The 19502-nt window shown below is 51.2% G+C and overlaps 1 protein-coding gene across 7 annotated transcripts in view; it reads left to right on the top strand.

Moving 5' to 3' along the window:
* The first annotated feature begins 11652 nt into the window (after positions 1–11652).
* MYT1 (myelin transcription factor 1) overlaps positions 11653–19502 on the top strand; it is a 64859-nt gene continuing 57009 nt past the window's right edge. For 4 of the 7 annotated variants that reach the window (XM_032127184.1, XM_032127185.1, XM_032127186.1 and 1 more), the window contains exon 1: positions 11653–11754. In XM_032127184.1, the coding sequence (XP_031983075.1) occupies positions 11730–11754 (25 nt within the window). In that variant the 5' untranslated portion in view covers positions 11653–11729. Of the gene's footprint in view, positions 11755–15835; positions 16085–16143; positions 16668–19502 lie in introns of those variants that run through there. The other 3 variants (XM_032127188.1, XM_032127187.1, XM_032127190.1) reach the window with 3 other exon arrangements.

Genomic DNA, 19502 nt, shown 5'->3' on the forward strand with positions numbered 1-19502 from the left:
GCCTACCATGGCAACAGGAGAGAGGGGCTCCAGCCTCCGCTGCTCAGGCATCATTATCTCCAGGGCCATCTGCTCCAGAGAAGCACAATCCCAAACTCATTTAAATAGAGCCAGCCTGAAATATGTGACGATTTTTCCCAGTCTCCCCCTCCCTCCCTGACGGCTTTCCCCCCTCCCGCACGCGGCTACACCTCCTCACACAAGCGGGAGGAGATGTAATATTCAAAGGGTGAGGAGAGGGTACGGGAGATAAGATTATAGCGATAATGAACTGAGGGAAGGGGAACGGGGGAGGGAGGAACTTTCTGCCTTTGGCTGCTGTTCCCTGACAAAGCAAGAGGTTGCAATAAATTATAAATGTATTTTTTCAAATCATCTTCTTGCAAGAAATATTTCCTAAACAATGATTCATTATACTCCCCAGAACTCTGCCTCTCTGGAACAATTAAGCAGTGAAGAAAACTCACTCAGTTAATTCATCTCTTTCTGTGTTTTCTGACTCATGGTTCACCGTCTTTGTCATAAGTGGATAAAATAAATTACTAAAACGTATTCACCCCTCGTAACTGGTGACATTTTAGAAAGCAAATGGGAGGAGTTAGGGGGAAAAGGATTCAGTCCTTTTCCTGTGGCAAGGATTTGAACCCATACATGTGCTGCCTCACGCTAAGGGCTCCCAAGCCAAACTTTGGGACAGGGACCTGTAACAACTCACTGAGATGAGTGGCCTCAAGGGGATGGGGGCTTTGACAGAGATGAAAAAGAGCGTGCAAAATTGCACCATGTCTCTGCTTCTGGACAAAGTTTTTTTTAATGGATCTGGTTTATTTCAGACACATGCATGGAGGCTGCAGGAGCTGTAAGGAGCCAAAACAGGAGCAATGGGGGATGCTGGCAGGTGGTTCTACAAATCATTATCCCAACAGTGTGTAAAGTTTGTGGAGCATTTCAGGCTGTATCAGGGAGGAGATGGCCAAGAGGAGGCACTAGGAAGCCCCAGGGAGACATCCCAGTTGGCACCCAGGCTCGAAAGGGTCTCTCTGCCTGGCCCATTCACCACGGATCTGCATGGTGGGAGAAATGCAGCAGCCAGAGGGGAAAGAAACTACTGCAGGAATTTCTGAAAGATGCCATTTCTCATTTGTTTCCTGTCAGGGTCTTCTGACCTATGCTCGCTGGGTCACAGGAGTAAATCTGTCATGGGCTGAAAGATGCATCTCCTCTGCTGAGGTGGAGGCCGTGCCCAGAGTCTGGGAGTCTGCCATGGGTCTGGAAACACTTGCCCTGCTCTCGTGTTTCCAGGTCTGCAGGACACAAACACCACACAGCACGAGCTCACGTGCTCTGAGGTGCTCAGATGGCGAATGGGATGGAAGGGGATGGAAGCTGCATTCCCTGGAGCTTTCAGGACAGGCATGCAGTGGGATATATGACATTTCCAGCTCACATCCATGCCCATGTGGTGCCAGGGTCTCTCTCACCTGAAGGTCTGACTTCACAGATCTCCCAACTCCAATCTGTGGCACGTGGAGCTCGTGTGGACTACACAGAGTGAAGGCACCGTATATCAATGAGAGCAAAGCGTAGAAATGCACGTGGCGGAGGAGGGGAAATGAAATCATATATATTCATTACATTTATTTAGTGATGTGAAGCCTCCCAGAGCCCATAACACCCCGTATCTGCCGTCATCATTCACCCAGAGCCGCAGCAGTGCCGCTGGGACAGAGCGTGGCAGATGGCCAGGAGGGCAGCATAGCCCCGCCAGGGCGGGACGTGATGGATGCCTGCAAGGACAGGCATCTCCTCCCCGGCCCCAGGGAGAGGGGAAGGAGGCAGAATGGAATTATGTATCCTGGAAAGTGGAGGCTTTCCCCATCAACTGAGTCCTGGGGTGTTTCAGTGTCTCCTTGTGTGCAGAGCGGTGCTTGCTAGGGTGAGGAAATTGTGGTGGACACTTGTGCAGGACACCCAGAATGATGCAGGTGCCCAGTGTCCCCTGCTGGAGGCTGAAATGCTGTGGTCACATCGCTTAGCACGGATATAACCTTTATGTGTTCACTAACTCAAGGTGTCAAGTCACTGATTAGGAATGCAGACGCAGCAAAGTCCAGGTGATAGATGGCCTGTGACATATTAACTTACATAGAAAGCCTCTACTGCTTGGAAATCTTTTTAGGTTGATAAATTGTAGGATCTATCACAAAATCCATAATAATGTGTTTTTCTCTGTAGCGCAGTTAGAAGTGATAAGGTACCAAATGTTATCAGAGATTAAAAAGCTTCAGAGTATTTGCAGAGGTATTTTAATTTATTAAATCTGCAGAATAGTTGAAAAATAATTAAAAATGGTTTTGTTGCAATTTTCTCATCTTTTTATTTTCCTGGACTGGCCAATGTCTCATGAAGACCTGAACCTAATCAAGCCTTTGAGTTCTCATCCTGGACAGAGATCTGGCAAACAAAAAGCCCTTTTGAAGACACAATTTCAGCTCCTGTTTAGCTCTTATTTAGAAGAAACATTATTTCCTTTAAAGGAATTTTGAACCTTTATATCTTCTCATGTAAGTCCTTCTCAGAAATGTTCCAGGAACTTATGTTCACAGTAACATGCAGTGTCTACTCCAGATAAAAGGAAATCCAGATATCTTCACAGAGAGACTGGTGCTGCCAACTCCAGCTGATCCTCTGTGAGAGCTCGGCCTGGAGTCACCAGCCAGCCTAGGCCTTTGCCTTAAGCACATGCATTCAATTATTTAACAAGGAGAACGGGCTCCTGTAACTAATAAAATCTCTGATTTAGCCCCTTAATCCCACTCTAATGTCTTTAAACCAGTGCCAACACAGGTGAGACCTCTGGGAGAGGAAAGCTAAATAGTGCTTCCTGCCTCGTGGCTTGCTTTCAAACCTACATTTCATTCCATCTCTGCTGTTCAGAATTAATGTTGCAGGGAGCATGGCAGAGAGCTTTTCTAGGAAAGCATGGCAAACACCCAGCTCCAGCAGGAACCAGCCTACCACCGTGCAGATCTGCTGGAACATGGGGAATTCATCCCGGATTGCAAAGGCTGGGCTGGATTTTTTTTGGTTTTTTTTTTGAATGCTCAGCTTTTAGCAATATGAGAAAACCAACTCATGGGTCAAAGCTCTCAGAGCCAATCTTTCTGCCTTATTTTTCAGCTTTTAAGAGATAAAGCCCAGCAGGTGGGAAGGAAGAGCTGGAACAGGGCAGTTTTTCATTCTTCTGTGAGTAAATCCTTGGTTGCAATCTCTCCAGCTCCTGGAGCGGGCCCTGACGTAAGGAGACAGCAGAGCCCAAACCTGCCCTGCAGAATTGTGAGCTTGGCCAGGCTGACACCAGGAATGGATCTGGCTCTCCCGAGGCTCAGCTGGAGGTGGGGTGGCTTTCAAAGAGCTTAGGCTCTGTCCCAGCATATCACCCCTCACTGATTGATCACTTTTACTGCAGACTCTGACAAGAGGCAGGAAATTATAATTAAAGATTCCCCTCAGAAAGGCTCTGAGCCATTTTCCATCAGATTTACCCTGTGTTGGGAGGAGTGCGGCAACAAGCTTCTCCCTTCACCCCCTGTCCTCTAATTCTGCAGCCCATGGAGCTGGCTGGGGTTAAAGGGATGGCACAGAGGGAAAACTGTGTTGTGAACCAGGTCTGGAGAAGCCTGGGAGATCAGCAGATCCCACTGTTCTGCTTTTAGTCTGATACAGGTCAGCTCTCCATTTTGATCACATTAGCAAGAGTTAAAAAAAAAAAAAAAAAGGCAGAAAGTTTGACATTTTCTGGTTAAAAAAAACCCCATTTGGGTTGCTTGTAGTGAAGAAGCATTGGGTTAAAAGTCCAGGAGAATTTAGGGCAGGCTATAGCTATAAATGTACCGAGCATCCTTCCCGGTATCTATTTCACACACAGCCTCGGTTTCTTGCATATTTTCTATTTTTGTTTTCTTTAATGGGTTTCAGCCGTGATATTTTTAAGAGCGCTGTTCTGTGCGTAGCAGCTGCCATTGCCACGCTCCCAGCTCGGTTGCCATGGCTGATACACGGGGCTTGTGCCAGAATTTTGTTGGTCAACAAGTCACTGTCAGCGCCGTTGGGCAGCGCGTTTCCATAGCTATCTGTGGAGAGGGGCATCCTCAGGTGATGGGATGCTCAATCTCCTTTTTAAAGGACTCAGCCTCAATGCACTGCAGGTCTGTAGTGTTCAATGTGACTATTTAGCACCCTAACAGCTGAACTCTTTCCAAATTAGCCGGAAAAGCAAGTGTGACAATTTTTAACACAGCGCTGGTGGAGCAGCTCGTTTGTGCTAATCAAAAGGGAGTGATCAGCTTGAAAATGTCCCCTCTTAATTTAATTCATGGACTTCAAAAATAAGTTTCTTCAGATGCAGGTGCCTTGAGAACATCCGTTTTTAACTCATTTGAAGTGGTGAATTCCTCTCACTGGACTTAATTAGGGACAGGTATTAAAACAAATTGGGGAAGAAGACCTTAGAAGAAAAGTGATTTTATTAGGAAAGAACTGTAGGGCACTTTAATTAATGCCAGAACAGCTGTCCTTAAACTGTTTCTCTCTTATGAGCAGATTGTCCCAGCAAAGGCTGAGAGGCCATGGAAAACAAGGAGCAAGTTCTGTTGAGAGATTCTGGTCCCTGCCTGTGCCACAGTTACCAGAAATCCCGGAGCATTTGCCTGGTCCTGCCTTGGATTGCAGCATTTCTCTGTTTTCTTACAGTATAGACTCATCCCAGTTTGTGTCTGAGTGAATTGCCTTTTTGTTCGTGTTGCATATTCCCTAAACAGCCGTATTAGTGGTGGCAGCATGTCATTTTGATGGTGTTATGACAGTGTGACGCCAAACTGGTATTAACAAAACATTTCTTTTTAAATCTTGTCTGGAAACATATTGTTCTCCCTTGCCAGCGTTTCTCTGTTTCTCTCACCCCTTGCCATGGTTCTGGGATTTCTTTTGGTTTAACTCAGTTGTTGCAAGAGAGCCAAAACAGAGCATGTGCAGAGGAACTTTGCTGATCATTCAGGTGGTGGCACCAAGGGAAAAAAGAGCAAACCTGTTTGCCCAAAGCTGTCCAGAAGCCTCTCCTGCAGGAGATTCCCAAGCCCACATTTCCCCGGCTGTCACCTTCCTTTCTCTTATGCTTCCCTTTGCTCAGATTTATTGGGTTTAGATTTATGAATTTTAGGTTCCAAGATTTCCCATTGCTCCCATGGAATTATTTATATTTCTTTGATATTTCCTTCGACAACCTCAATTAAAAGGTGGCCTCTGATGTCCCCAAATGGTGAAGTCCATCTTAAATTTAGAGAACTGCACCATGAGGTGGCAGGGAGCCCCAGGACTGGAGGCTCAGCCTGCCTGTGTGACTGAACCAGCAAAATCTGGGGGAATCTTCCCCCAAGCCTCCTCACCGCCCCAGAGGGGTGAATATTCTCTGCTCCAGGATGGCTTAGAGTACTGCTGGCTGCAGGGTTTCCCTGGCTCTCAGCCCATTAGTGCTGAAGGGAGGATGGGAGGGGGTCCTGTGGCACAGGAAGGCTCTGTGACAGCCACTGATGGGGTGAAACACTTTCCTGTCCAACAGCCACAGGCACCATCCCCATCACCCTGAACCTCTGCACCCCACAACTCCTCCTGCCCCTTGTCCCACCTCCTTCCTCACAGCAAACCTTTGCTCAGGTTTGATTTTTGCCTATTTGTTTTCCCACCCCTCCTGCTCCCTGACCTGACAAGCGCTCCTTTTAGCAGGGTATTAATTATCATCGCAGTGCTGGGATTGGTAATTATCCCTCCCTTGTGCTTTCTGGGCTTCCCAGCACGGCTTGTGACGAGGACAGGGTGGAACAGCTCAGCTGGCAAGGGGCTCATGGAGTGTGTCTCAGAGCTGTGGTAATTTTCCTGGGCCTGAGAGCAGGAAATGAGATGACGAAGAAGAGGAAAGGGAGAAAATTTTGTCTTTGGAGTCAATGGAGAATGGAAGAACTCAGCCTGTAGCCTTTAACCAGGATGCTTTCTTCCCAGTGGCTCCCAGAGTTTATAATGGAGAGGAAAACTAGGAGTTACTTTAGGCTGTCCACCAGGAGAAGGAGAAGCCAGGAGGGCTGTGAGGATGATGATGATGTCTGCCAGTGCTGAACTACTCCCTTGTAACAACATGCATGAGGAAGAAATCAGAATAAAGATGTAAAGAGGGGTCATAGGGAGAAGATTTGTGGGATGTGGCTACATCTCTTCCTCTGTGGGTGTTCATATGGGGCAACTGCAGCAAGTTTTGTTTTTCAGGGGATCACTTGTTTCCTCACGGGGCTTATGTGGGTAGAGCAAGCATTGGTTCTCTCACTGGTAATAATTACCATGCTCATGCCTGGTTTACTCATTTAGGACCTTGCATTTCACTGAACATTTTAAGTTAAAAACTCTGCGTTTAACTCCGCCCCCTCACACCAGCACAGTAATTCTGTGATACTTTACCGTATTTCAGTGCCAAAATTACCCAGCCAGGGCTGATGCTCTGAAATGTTCATCATTCCAATGCTGGCCAGGCTGAAGGAACCTGCCCTGGGAGGTGAGGGCCATGCTGACCCCAGCGAGGAGGCACCATGTGGGATGGCAGAGCCAGAGAGCATCGAGGTGGGAGTCCGGATGCCTTCCAAGGCACAGTGCTACTGCCACTGCCAGAAATGCAACAGCTCTCTGACATCAATAGAGTGAGAAAAAATAAAAGAAAATACTCCTCTCTGGCCAAAAGTGTGAATTTTTCTTCGGCAAAACGACAACACCGTGCTAGTGAAAATTGCCTTTCCTTGCAGCAGGGAGGGGAAAGGGAGATAAAAATGAAATAAGCTGTGCTTTCCTTCCCTTTATGTCTTTTTTGCAAACCTGCAAGGATTCTTTCTGTCTTTTCCCCCCACCACAGTTTCCTGCAGCAGTGAGAGGTTTTATTACAATTTATTGCGCACTTTTCTAGGAATTTAGGGGTCTCAAACAAATCACAGCCTCAGCCTGGTGAGTACAGCTAATAGTTGTAGTAAAAGGCAGGGTGTGCTCTGAGCACCTTTTATTCGAAACAGAAGACAGATGACTGAGGGAAAATGGATGAAGACCCTTTCCCACAGCCACCCCCAAACAATCAGTGCCAGGAGTAGAAATGAAATTCACATCTTCTCCCTCTGTGTGAAAACCTGCCCAGTGGGGGACTTTTCCCTGGTGTTAAGGATTAATTGTAGCAATGGAGCTGGGATGCTGAAGTCCTAAGCTAGAAAGCAGCAACCTGCCCTGACTGTTTCTCTGTCCCATGCCCAACTTGGGGACAGATGTCACATGGGAGACTTGAGGCCATGCACTGACCCACTTGTTTGCAGCCAGCAGACATTCCCACACACAGCATCTTGGAGGTTGTGGGATCAAACTCTGCAGCTTTTCCCTGTAATGGTCGAGAGCACAGGAGGTCCTTGACTTGGCCAGGCGAGGCTTGGAGGACATTTATCCCACAGAGATGCCCTGAGCAGGTAAATCCCCACCCCATCCTGGCTGGACACCTTGTCCCTGGGGAATTAGGCAGAGTTGTTTGCCCATCATTAATGGGAGCAGACAAAAACATGGCCACCAAGGTGGTGGTCAGCCCTTGGTGGCCAGGACAGAATTATCCTGGGAGGTTTAATTCTCAAACACACGAACCTTTGCAGCGAGGGCACTCTGAGCCTCATTGCTTACACAGAGGAGCCAGCCTGGCTTTTGGCTTTGGGGCTAAGGAAGATGATTCTTGGCTCTTAGCTCTGCCTGAGATTCTCTCTGTAACTTTGCCCAAATCACCTGGAAGAGGATGGACAGTGCGGCAGCTCCTGAGGGTGGACAGTCCCAGCTTTCCATGTGCTTGAAGGAGTGGAGCAGGTGCATCACCAAACCGGAGCTGCTGAGAGTTCCAGTACGGCTTCATCCTCCTCCTCTTCCTCCTCCTTCACAGCTGGTTTGGGGCAGCTGTGGATAACAGGCAGTCTGCACTGGCTGCCTCTTTTTTGGTTGCTCTATCTCCAGCTCAGCAAACACAGTCCAAATATGATCCAGAATCACCATGTGCCTCAATTTCCCGATCTGTCAAATGAGGATAAGCCTTGATTCCAGCGTTGGGCTGTCAGTGTTGCACTGCCACACAGGACCTGAAAGAAAAGGGCCTTCTCAGTGAGTGGGATCAGCACCCTGGAGCTGAGCAACTCCCCTGGTTGGATGTCCCCCATCCATGGTGCCTCTGCTGATTTTGGGCATGTGCTCATCCTTCCTTCACGCCAGATAAGGAACTGGCTCAGGAAACCGCATCCATCCTGCATCTCATGTGAAGGCAGATTGTTCACGGGCGGAGGAAATCTCCTGGAGAGTGAACCTTGTCAGCAAAAATGCAAATATTTAGAGACAAAGTGTTCATTACAGCAGAACTTGATTTCAGGGTCAACCCTTTTTGCAGCAAATTGTTAGCCAGCTAAAATGTTTATTGTCACCACACTCTGGCAGTTTTGACAGTACCTATCACGTTGAGCTTGACAATATCTGCATACGGCTTCTCCAGCTTTCCCTCACGCAGCCATGAGAGGGATTTAAGACAGAATAAAACAGTCAACAGATAATTGGAGCTATCCCCTCCTTTGTGGAAAAGCCAGGGCTGCCATGGGCCAGGAGAGATGTTTAGGTTGTTGGTGAGATGGTGCTGGGGCACACAGAGAAATATCTTGGTGATTTTATTTATTTCAGATGCAAAACTGCACACATGGAACAATACCCCCTCCCCTCCCCTCCCCCCCCCCCCCCCCCAGTCTGGCAGTGCATCAACAGAAATCAGACTACAAAGGCATGGTATTTCCTTTGGTCTTTTTCATGTGAGCCACATGGCTTCCCAGGCCCCTCAGCAGGGAACCACCCAGATATTAGTGGAGTTTCTGTGATTCTTCTCCATTCCCATTTGTGTTCTCTTCTGCTCCCCTTAATGCCTGCACAGGGATGAGCTCCCATCTCTGCACTGCACCCCAAGACCGGAGGATGGACGAGGCCAACTCTGCCTTGCTGCTGAACAGGGTGGCGGGGAAAGGGAGACAGCAGCAGGAATTTTGGGAAAAGAAGAACTGGGGTGAGATGCTGATGAAAACATCAAGGAGTGGACAAGGTGGCTGCAGCCACAAGGTCTCTAATAAAATGTTGGAGCTTGCTCTGCTAGACAAAAGACAGCAGCTTTGCAGCTCAAGGAGGGACTCTTCTTTTATCCTGCTTTTTGCTCCTCCATGCCTTTACCTTTTCCCCCAGCTAATGCTCAGGGAAGGTGAGCCAGTCTGGAACCACTGTGAAGGGGTTTTGTTTCCTTGCTTGCTGGAGCTGAGTGAAGGCTGTTTCATCTCAACAGGCTGCTCCCAACACCCCCTAATTTGAGAACTCCTGCATGCAGGCAGCAATGGAGTTGAGTGACCTTGCTGAATCCTGGCCGCTGCAGCTGCCAGAGAACAGGGGAGGAAAAGAAAGGAGGGGAGGAGGAAGAGGCACTTTGCTGTCTCCCATTAAAGCCCCAAGAGGCTGAAGATGAGAGAGCGGAAGTTTCAAATTGCCAGAACGTAATTCTGAAAGTCATTTTCCAAGCGCAGAGCTCTCCGCAATGTCACCTCTCATCTTCCAAGGTGGGGATTGAAGGAACAATAAAGCACAGAATATTCTGCAAAGGCAGAGCTGCTAATTCAAAGAGGGAAGAGGTGCCAGTCCCCAAACGGTCTGTGTCGCACCCCTTTCTGCTGGAGAGCTGTGCAGTCAGACGTAGCTGTACAAGGGCCCAGCTCCAGCTCCTTTCCTGAACCGTATCCAGGCTGGATGCAGGACCCAGCTGGCTTGTCCAGGCCCTTCTAAGACTAAGGATCTCAAAAGAAGCCCCCCTATTCAACAGTTCGATTTTTAATTTGACTCAAACTCCTGACTTTCAATCCAATGGCAATGATAATGATTATTGAGATCATTATTTTCTCAGATCTCCCTGAGACCAGCAGATAGAGGTGTGGAAGAAAAGGTGCACTTAGATATTCACACCCCTCTGCCCCAACCCAGCAAAGGTGTTCCTCCCTGCCCTCTCTTCCAGCCCTCTGCCTGCAAAGAAATCTGGGTTACGGAGTTAGGTGTATTCAACAAGAGTTTGGCCCAGGGTCTTGCCCCAATGAGTGAATTGTCCTCTTTTTCTGCAGACTTTGCCAACATTTATTCCAACTGCATCCCCCACTATGTTTATGAAATAACAAATACCTAAATATGCAGACATGTCCTGCTGAGATAAAATGCTTTCAATTCTCCTTCCGCTAATATCAGCTTGTCCCATCCTCCTTATTACTGGTGCCAACTGTCTCTCCAAGCACAGGTTTTTCCCCTCTCCCTTTCCCAAATTACTGGAGCTGAGACTGGGCCAGGTTTGCTCTCTTTTTGCAAATGTGCCTTTTTGCCCACCCAGGTGAGGGTGCTGAGTTTTTACGCTGACAATCAATTTTTGCAAGGTAATCCCTTCCCTATCCCACTTTCAGAAATGACACTTTTCCTTCTCTTCAGACCAGGGCTGATCCATGAAAAGAACTGGGCTTGTTTTAACCTCAGGTGATAAACTGGGAACAAGGAGTCTACAACCTGGAGACAGCACTTTGTCCTCTAAGCCAATGGGGTATCAAAGTTCAGTGCTATCCCTGGTTAGTTGTATTATTATTATTATTATTATTATTACTGTTATTATTATTATTATTATTTCCTGGTAACTATTTCCCTGCTTTTCCATCTGGGAGGCCAGTGAGAATATTGCTTTCTGGCCTGCATCCAGTTTTCTCCAGCTGGGATCAGTTCAGTCCAATGTTGCCATCTGTCCTTTGAGGCAGGGGGACATCCTCTTCCATTTTGGGCCTCGCCCAGAACCAATTCCCCCTTTCCCTTCCCCAGTGCACCCTGGACTCGACCAAAGCATCCAACAAACTGCATGTGACCATCATTAGACACGTGCATTTCTAAATTGACTTGGGCATGTGAGAGTCCAGTGAGTGGACTGTTGGCTGTCCACAGCCAGCCTGTGGATTGCCCTCAGGGCAGTGGACTCTGTCCCCATCCACAGGGTCATCTGGGGGCTCAGGTGTGCACAGGGTGCCCAGAGAAGTTGTGGCTGCCCCATCCTGGGAAGTGCCCAAGGCCAGGTTGGAACCTGGAATAGTGGAAGGTGTCCCTGCCCGTGACAGGGGATTGGAATGAGATGAGCTTAAAGGTCCCTTCCAACCCAAACCATTCCATGACTGGGCTCCCTGGGGATGCTTCGCCTGGGGGAGTAACTGGGGTGTGTGTTCCCTTCCCCCCTGCACTGGGATGTGCCCGTTGTCGCTTCTTCTCTCGCCTCATTACCGGCGGGAGGGATGCGCGGATCCCCCGCCCGCTCGGGAGGACGGGTCCCCTTCCCCTGCTCCCCTCGCTGCCAGCCCGGAGGGGGGGCCGGGAGGGGGGTGCGCATCCCCGGGGCGGGGGCGGGGGGGACCGGATTGGCCGCCGAGTGCGCTGCGAGGATTTTGCGGCGCGGCCCCATTGGCCGCCGCCGCCCATAAGTTTTTGCTCCGGACGGGAACTTTTCCCAGGGATGATGGAGTAACCTCGGGCGGCTCCGCGCCCGCTCCCCCCGCCACCCCGGGCCAGGCAGCCACCGCCACCCGGCAAGGATGAAGCTCTGCGGGACTTTCCTCGGTTCGTAGCCGTTCGCCGGCGGATGCGGGGGGTGCGGTGGGAGTGTAGGGAGGGTATTCCTTAGTGTGTCTCCCCCGTTTCTCCTCTAAAACACTTGAGTTGCTCAATTCTGCCTGAGTCACGCCTTGGCAAAGGGGCTCGGTCGCCGAGGGCGGGGGAATGCGAGCCCGCAAACTATTCCTCCTTGTTTTATAGTATTTTGCCCCCAGTTAGGCGGTAGAAAGAGGTTCCCGAGTATATTTCGGAGCGCAGGTCTTCCGTGTTCGCGTTTTGCGAGCGAGGTGCCGGTGTCACCCCCGCCTCTCCTCGCTGCGCTCCGGGCTCAGCTGCGAAGGGGCTACAGGTGCGGGGGTGCGCGACCCCCGGTGCTGCTGCTCCGAGGCACCGGCGGGGCTTTGTCCCCGCTGCCGCGGGTTTCACCTAATTACAAAGGACGAGGAGCGAAGGGGAGGGGGGCGAGGAGAAAATCCTGTTTTCTGCAGCTTCTGGTCACAGTTCTGCTGGGGAAGGGGGTGGTGGTGGTTGGTTTGGTTTTGTGGGGTTTTTGTTTCCCCCTCTTGCACATTGCTGGATAATAAAGGGGTGAGGGGGATGTTATTAAATAAAAAGTTAGTTCGTGCCTGTTCATCTGGGTGTGTGTTTCAGCGCCCGCATTACCCGAGGCACAAAGGAGGAAGTTTTGGGATAATGCGAGGTGCCTTTTGCAAAAGATGGTGATTGCTCCAATTGTTGTTCTTCAGGGAGAAAAGGGCTCTAGATTTGGCTTAGACAAAGGCATTGCCTCTTCGGGAAGAACCCGCCCAAACCGGAGCGAAGGGGCGCGCTGGAGAGCGAGCGAAGGGTTATTAAAAGTTTTTTTGTGCCTGTGCATGTTGTTCCATCTGCCAGGGGCCTGTAGTGGGCAGGTTTCTTCGCAACCCTTCAGCTGTTCCATATACAATATTAATGCTGGCCATTTCTATTCGGCATACAACAGCACTAATTGTAGTCTGAGGCATTAAGGCAGCCAGCCCATCTGCATAGAAGCTTTCAGAAAGAAACAAGGAAAAAAAAAAATCTTTCACCCCCAGCTGGTAATCGGAGAAGTTGGTGCCAATTACAAATGCGTAAAGTTTGAGATCTAATTTTCTTTGAAACAGACTCAAAGAAGCCAATGGAACACAGTGTGGTGGGTTTATGGCTGTGTTTACACAAGCAAATGGAGTTTTATTTTAAATAATTTCAAACTTGAAGAGCCTGATCTGAAAACACGAAGGAGGGGAAATGGCATGGAGAGCAGGGGAGGGGCGTGAAGGGAATCTGTTTTTAAAAATCCTCTCTGGGTTCAGCTCTGAAGGCGCCCTGCAGGCAGGGACTCTCGGAGCCCCCGTCTTAAAACCACTGAAGATGAAAATACGTGAACATTTATTTTAGACCTCTCAATTGCACGGCTCCCTTTAGGGAAGCGACGGCTCTTTGAGACCTGGAAACGCACGATAATTATCTTCTTCCTGAAAACAGCTGTGGAGTGGCTCTGGAGAGGTTTAGGGAGAGTGTGTGGGGGAGAAACACGATTAAAAAATGGCTGAAAAAATAGTTTAGAAGGTCGGAAGTGTGCGCAGGAGGGAGCGGGCGGAGCTGTCCGTGGTGCTGACCCGCCGCCGCCTGGAGCCCACGCGTGGCCTCGCGTTGCGCCGCGGGCTCCTCCAGCGCGGGGTGTGGGGCTGTTGCCTGAGACGGAGATTTTCTGGGGGTGAGAAGGGATTTGGGGGCTGCGAGATGGGAATTCCTGCCGCTGCTGAAGTTGGTGGCGGTGAGAAACTCCGGGGAAGGCGCCGCTTCTTTGCAGCGTTTTGGGAGGAGAGCAGAGGGAAGTCTGGCGAGTTTGGGAACAAAGAAAAGCCGAACACCCTCTCGCAGCCCAGAGCTCAGCCGGATGGTATCAGAGCTGTCAGCTGCCTTAGGGCTCGTAGGTGCGTCGCGTGTTAATAAATGCAACAGCAGCAGTAATAAAATTCCTCTCTTAACGCACGGAGAGGCACATGTGTGTGCTCATATCCATGCAGGCTGCGTGTGCTCCAATTTATGGGGGAGCACACACAAGTAAACACACTTCCCTGCTGCCTCCCTGCCGAATCTATTGTGCTTTTGTTTCTCAAGTTTTAGCATTACGGCTCTAAATGAAACAGCGGTGGAGAGGAGCAGGCAGCATTGTGAGCGGAGGGGAGCCGAGTCCACCCAGCCCTCCCTTTGATTCTATCGCGGGTGCAGAACAATGGAGATGCAGTGTAGCACCAGGCCTGCTGCCTGCAGATAAGAGTTTAATAGAATTTCTGAATGCCAAAGGTTTAGGATGTAAAATATCCCTGTCTTCGTGGTGTGTCCAAAGGAGATAGAAAACAGCTTTTCAGGAGTACTCTCTGCTGAATATCTCCTTTATGTTAATGGTTTAGGAGCACACCAGGCTGGTAAGCCATGGAAATGGGCATCCTAACAACCCCCAAAGCGGCCTCAACTGTTTAAAATTAGTATCTCTGCCACCCTCTCCTCAATAAAAGCCCTGAGATGGGAAATTGAATCACTCCTTCCTGCCATGTGCCCTGCAATGGTCTGTGGGTGAGATGGAGTTGCCGGCAGCACCTACTCCAGCCCAATCTGCCAGGTTTTGGGCAGTTCGAGAGGCTTTTCCCACTGCTGCCTGCACCTAACGTGCCCAGGGTGGGGGTGAGCTGGAGAGGAGTCTGAGGCCCTGCAGCTCTGGAGCTGGAGTTTCCCACAGGAGAGTGCATCCTCAGCAGGATTCAGCTTTCCCTGCCAGGCTCTGCCTCAGCTCTCTCAGGGCTCCTGGGGTTTCTGTCCATTTGTGAGCTCCCGCACCTTTTTGGAAATCTTCATTAAGACGACAGGGAAGTCTTAATTGTCTCGGCGATGCTGGGGATGGCACGAGGGTGCGGGGAAAAGCACTGGGTAGAAAAGTGTCGTTCCCTCCCCTCCTCTCCCCAACCCGTGGGGCTGCAGCCTGCCTGTGTTTTCCCCCGCTATTTCAGAAAAGTTGCAGTCCCAAGTGCTGATGCTCCCGTCTGGCAGGGGGCAGGGATGCGATGTGCTAATGCCCTTCCTGCGTCACCGTGCCGGGCTCTCTCCCCGGAGCCTCCCTCCCTCCAGCTCGGCGAGTACTTTCTCCTCCCGGGGTGGCCGGACCTCCACGAAATGAGCATTTTCATGGAAAGGCGATGCTAACTCCTGGAAAGTGTGACTCTTTTTTGGGGGAAAAGATGCAAAATGCAAGAACGTTCACTTTTCTCACTTAGAAACAATCCCTAAACTGTTTTAGCCACCGTTTTCTTTTAGGACTTTTCCTTATGTTGTTCTTCCCATCCCAACACCCATAATGTAAAGCACCTTCTCCGGGGTGAGGTTTTGTCTGCTGGGAATACATTGCGTCATTTTTAATTTTTTTTTTTTTTTTTTTTTTTTTTTTTTTTTTTGCTTTTAAGGGGAGGAAAAAAAAATTAAAATATTTATACACCTTTTAACCACCGGCTTTTGAATATGTATATCAGCTAATATGCAATACTTCCAGGTTCATAGAGGCGATAAATTTCCCAGTCTGTTCTTTATGGTGATAGGTCATCTTCCTAACCACCAATAAATATTGTAAAGTACTTTCGCTGGAGCTGTGCTAACCCAGGGCATCTGTCACTCGCTGCTTGCTGCTATTAGGAATTATTGGGCCGTACCACGCGCCGGGATGCGCGGGGGGGACACGGAACGGCGCTCGTCGCGCTCGCCGTCCTTTTGTGTTGCTGCTGTCAGAGGAGCCCCGAGCCTCGTGCATATTAATTATGAATCAGCTCGGGCAAAATCATTCACCTTCTGCCGGGTCTTGGGGAGGGGGGAGAGCGAGGAGAGAGGGGCCGGCGGGGCTGGGAGAGCCCCAACTCTCGGTGCACTCAAGGCAGCCGCTCCATCTCTCTCGCTCGCTCTCTTTGATGCTATACTGTAAATTTATTTCACCTCAGAGAGTAAACAGATATATTGCAACCCCAAGGGTTCATGGGTAGTGTATTTACAAAGGGAAGGCGCAGCAAGCCCCCTCTGTGCCATTTCCATTAATGAGAGCGGTCATTAAGTAAATGAGACATTGCCTTTAGCAGGCTTAAGAGTTCACACACTAAGGAGTATCAGATATTTAATTGAAACCAACAACCCGTCTTACACGCGTGTTACTGGTGTAGGGAAGTGGGCTGCCCTCCAAGAACTCTCCCCCCACAACCTCCCCCATGCAAATTTCATGATTGGTTTCCGTGATGTCATTTTGTAAAGGGGCAGACAATAGCTGTGGGGAAAGGTAAGTCAATATTATGTTCTTTCGCTGACAAAGGCATATTATGCTGGCTTTTTTTCCTTTCTTTTTTTTTTTTTCTTTTTTTTTCCCTCTTCTTTTTTTTTTTTTTTTTTTTTTTCCCCTCCCCTCCCTTGGATTGAGACAGAGGGGAAAGGCTTTCGGAGCACACAGTTGATGTAAACAGACGCAGGCGTTTCGCCTTTACAGCACGAAGGCTGGGTTGTTGTTTTGAAAATTGCACTGGAGAACCGAGGGGATTTTTATGATGATCATCATGCTCCTAGGTCCATCTTTGCTCGCTCGCTCTCTCGCCGGCTGCGAGACGCTAGTGGACATGTTATGCTTCTGACTGAAAAGAGGTTGAATAAGATGAGAAAGGAGGAGATTTATTAAAAAAAAAAAAAAAAAAGCACAACGTCGCATTCAGCCGGGAAACTTTCTGAATATTTCTGGAAGAGGATGCTTGCCGGGTTTGTGAACCGCGAGATCGGTGGATGTTTATCCGGAGGGAGGTGTTAGCAGAAGACGCTCCTGGGCGCCGGGAGGAGTTTGCGCCGGCGGCCCCGCGGCCGCGGAGCTCTCGGAGGTGCTGACGGCCGGGCGGGACCGGGGCTCCACGCGTCCCTCGCCGCTCTCCCCTCACCCCCAGGCCCCTTCCTGCCAAAACTCCAGCCCAAGTCCGCAGCTCCGCACTCCTGGGGCGTTGGGGAGCTCCGCGGCCCCCTCGCCCGGGGACGTGGGTGCGGAGGGCTGGCGGCTGCTCCCTCCTGCCACTGCCAGACTTTTCTTTTTTGTCCTTTTTTTCCCTTTCCCCCCACTCTGCTTTCCGATTATTGCCTACTTTAGAGTTCTCTATTTATAGCAGCGAGGCACAAGGGAAGTGTGCCATGTTTGTGGATTTCTCTCTTTACGTTGACCACGACAGAAATCTGCGTGTTCTTATTTTTAGCTTGCTCGGAAGAGGCTTTGCTTGGCTAATCTCTTTATCAATTTTAGCAAAGTTTGTTGTTGTTGTTGTTGTTCCGTGGGTTATTCGGAGAAGGAGCGAGGGGCAGGGGGTTGGTGCCTGGGGATGTGCTGGCGCTGCCATCGGCCCCGCCGAGTTGGGCTGAGTTTGGGGTGCAGTTTGCCGGCGGGTAGGACCGACCCTCCCCGGGGAGGCGGCCCCGAAGGGGGGTCGGCACCCTCGGAGGCTCTCCCACACAAAGGGGCAGCTCGTGGGGATCAGCGCTCTCGGAGCAGGAGGCTTGGGGCATGCCCGGCTCCCCGGAGCCGGGCAGGGGAAGGGGGCAGGTTGCCCACTGCCCCCCTCGACCCAGCCGGGCAGCAGTGCGGGGGCAGCCGCTCGCCTCCCGCTATTGTTGAGCCCCCTCGCTTCGAGCAGCCGCTGAAAACAAGTGCGAAAAGCCCCGGCTAAACCTTCGTCATCGCCCTGCCGCTACTTTTAGTTATTTTTTTTTTCTTTTTTTCCCTTTCCCTCTCTCTCGTTGGCTCATCTGCTGTTATTATCAGCCTTTTCCATATGGCCACTTTAATTAATGGCAGACAAAAGGGAGTTTGGGGGGGGGGGGGGAGGAGGAATCTAGGAATTAGAGTTTATAGTTGGTTTGTCTCTCTCTGATGCTGTCATAGAAACCAGAAGCAAAGATGCCGCCTTTCCACTTCTTTGTATGATCCTGTTTATTGTTCCCGAGCGGCGCAGATTGGAGCAGGCGCGTGTTGCAAAGCACAAACCAGCGCCGGCTGCTACCGCCGGGAAACCCGGGCACAACTTGTCCCCTTCGGCTCTTTCAAACCTGCGTGCCCTCCCCCCTTCTCTCTCCTCCTTCACCTGCCTCGGGAAGAACAAGGAGAACTTGGTTTTCCTTTTTGGTTTTTTTTTTTTTTTCCTTCCTCTTGCTTTCTTTTCTTTTTAAAATTTTTTTTTCCCCTCCAAGTGATACTGTGGGTCTGTGGGATCCCCGCCGCACAAGGAGTAGGAAAAGTCTGGGAAGTTGGGTTTTTCCCTTCCCGGAAAGCAGACGGGAGCTGTCCCCTGTGTCCCGCTGGAGTTGGGGTCCGGAGCGGCGGCTCCGGCTCTGTCCCGGGTGCTGTTACCGAGCAGTCCCGGTCCCCCCGGGCTGGGCGGCCGCGGTCGGGGTTGGCGATTTCCCGGGGGTCTCGTCGAGGAGGGGCCTGGGCGGGCAGCGCCGCTTGTCCCCTGCTCAGTCCCGAGTGAGGGGTGGTGAATCCGCATCCCTTTCCCCTGCGGGGTTGCCGCCGTCCCGCGGCAGCTCTCGTGGGGCGAGGGGGCAGCGGGGGCACCTCGTGCTGTAGGAAGGACAGGGATTCGGCCCCCTCTCCTCCTCCTGGGAGTCCCGGCGCTTGGCCCGGCTGGAGGGCGGTCCCGCTGCCGGACGGTGCTTAAGGTCACTGCCAAGGGTGGCGTTGGTGACTTTGGGACGGGGGTGACCCCTCCCCGTTTGGCAGATCCTGGGCTGGAAGTGGGCGAGGACCCCCTCCCCTGAAGACCCCAAATCTCCCCCATTCTCACCCCACCTCCACCACCTCCACTCCCCGTCGGTCTGAGCTATTCGGTCCCTTTGCCCCCGGAATCATCCTTGTCCCCAAGGCAGGCGGAACACGAAGCAGGAGGGCAGCAGACCAGGGGTCGGGACGCCTGCTACCCCTACACTTCCCGGTTCTTGTTTTGGAGATCCGGGCTACACCCGTGAATGGCCCGGGCTGGGCTGGGAGACAAGGGCGGCACAGGTGCCTCCCGGCCGGTGGCTGCCCAGCGGGGCCGGGACTGTTCCCAACAGCCCGGAGTCACAAACTGGGGGCTGGGGGTGGGCAGGGGCAGGCGAAGCTCCGGCTCTGCGCCGCCCCCGCCCCGTCCCGCAGAGCCCCGGGAGCCGGAGCAGTTCCCGGCAGTCAGATGATGATGATGATGATGATGAGGGCAGGGCTGACTTCGCAAGACGTAGCTCGGCGTCAGAGCAGCTGCCATTTTAGCAGACAGTACTAAACCCCCTCCACCCCCCGGAAGGCTCGGCTTTGGGGTGCTGCCTCCAAACTTGCGTTCTGCATGGGACACGCTGCTCTTCTCGGGCTTTGGGGGGAGCAGTGCGCCCTAAGTCAGCAATTCTCTCGGAAGCGGCTGAATGACACAGCTTTAGAGCTCAGGAATAGAAACTCTTTTCCCTCCCTGAAATCCCACCGTAGTTTTGCATCAGGACTTGAGGAGGGCAGGTGAGGTTATGCTCCTGAACCCCCAAAATCAGTCTGTGTAATGCTCAATGGTCTCTCTCTCCCTATCCGGCGAGGGGCAGAGCCCTCCTTTTGCAGCCTTGGGGGCGATTTATTTAGCAAGGGATGCTGCTGTGCCCAGCTCTAAGGTTGGGGGGACCGGGACCCTCTGCCCCCTGAGAGCAGAGAGAGA

Source organism: Corvus moneduloides, chromosome 17, assembly GCF_009650955.1.
Source record: "Corvus moneduloides isolate bCorMon1 chromosome 17, bCorMon1.pri, whole genome shotgun sequence".
NCBI lineage: Eukaryota > Metazoa > Chordata > Aves > Passeriformes > Corvidae > Corvus > Corvus moneduloides.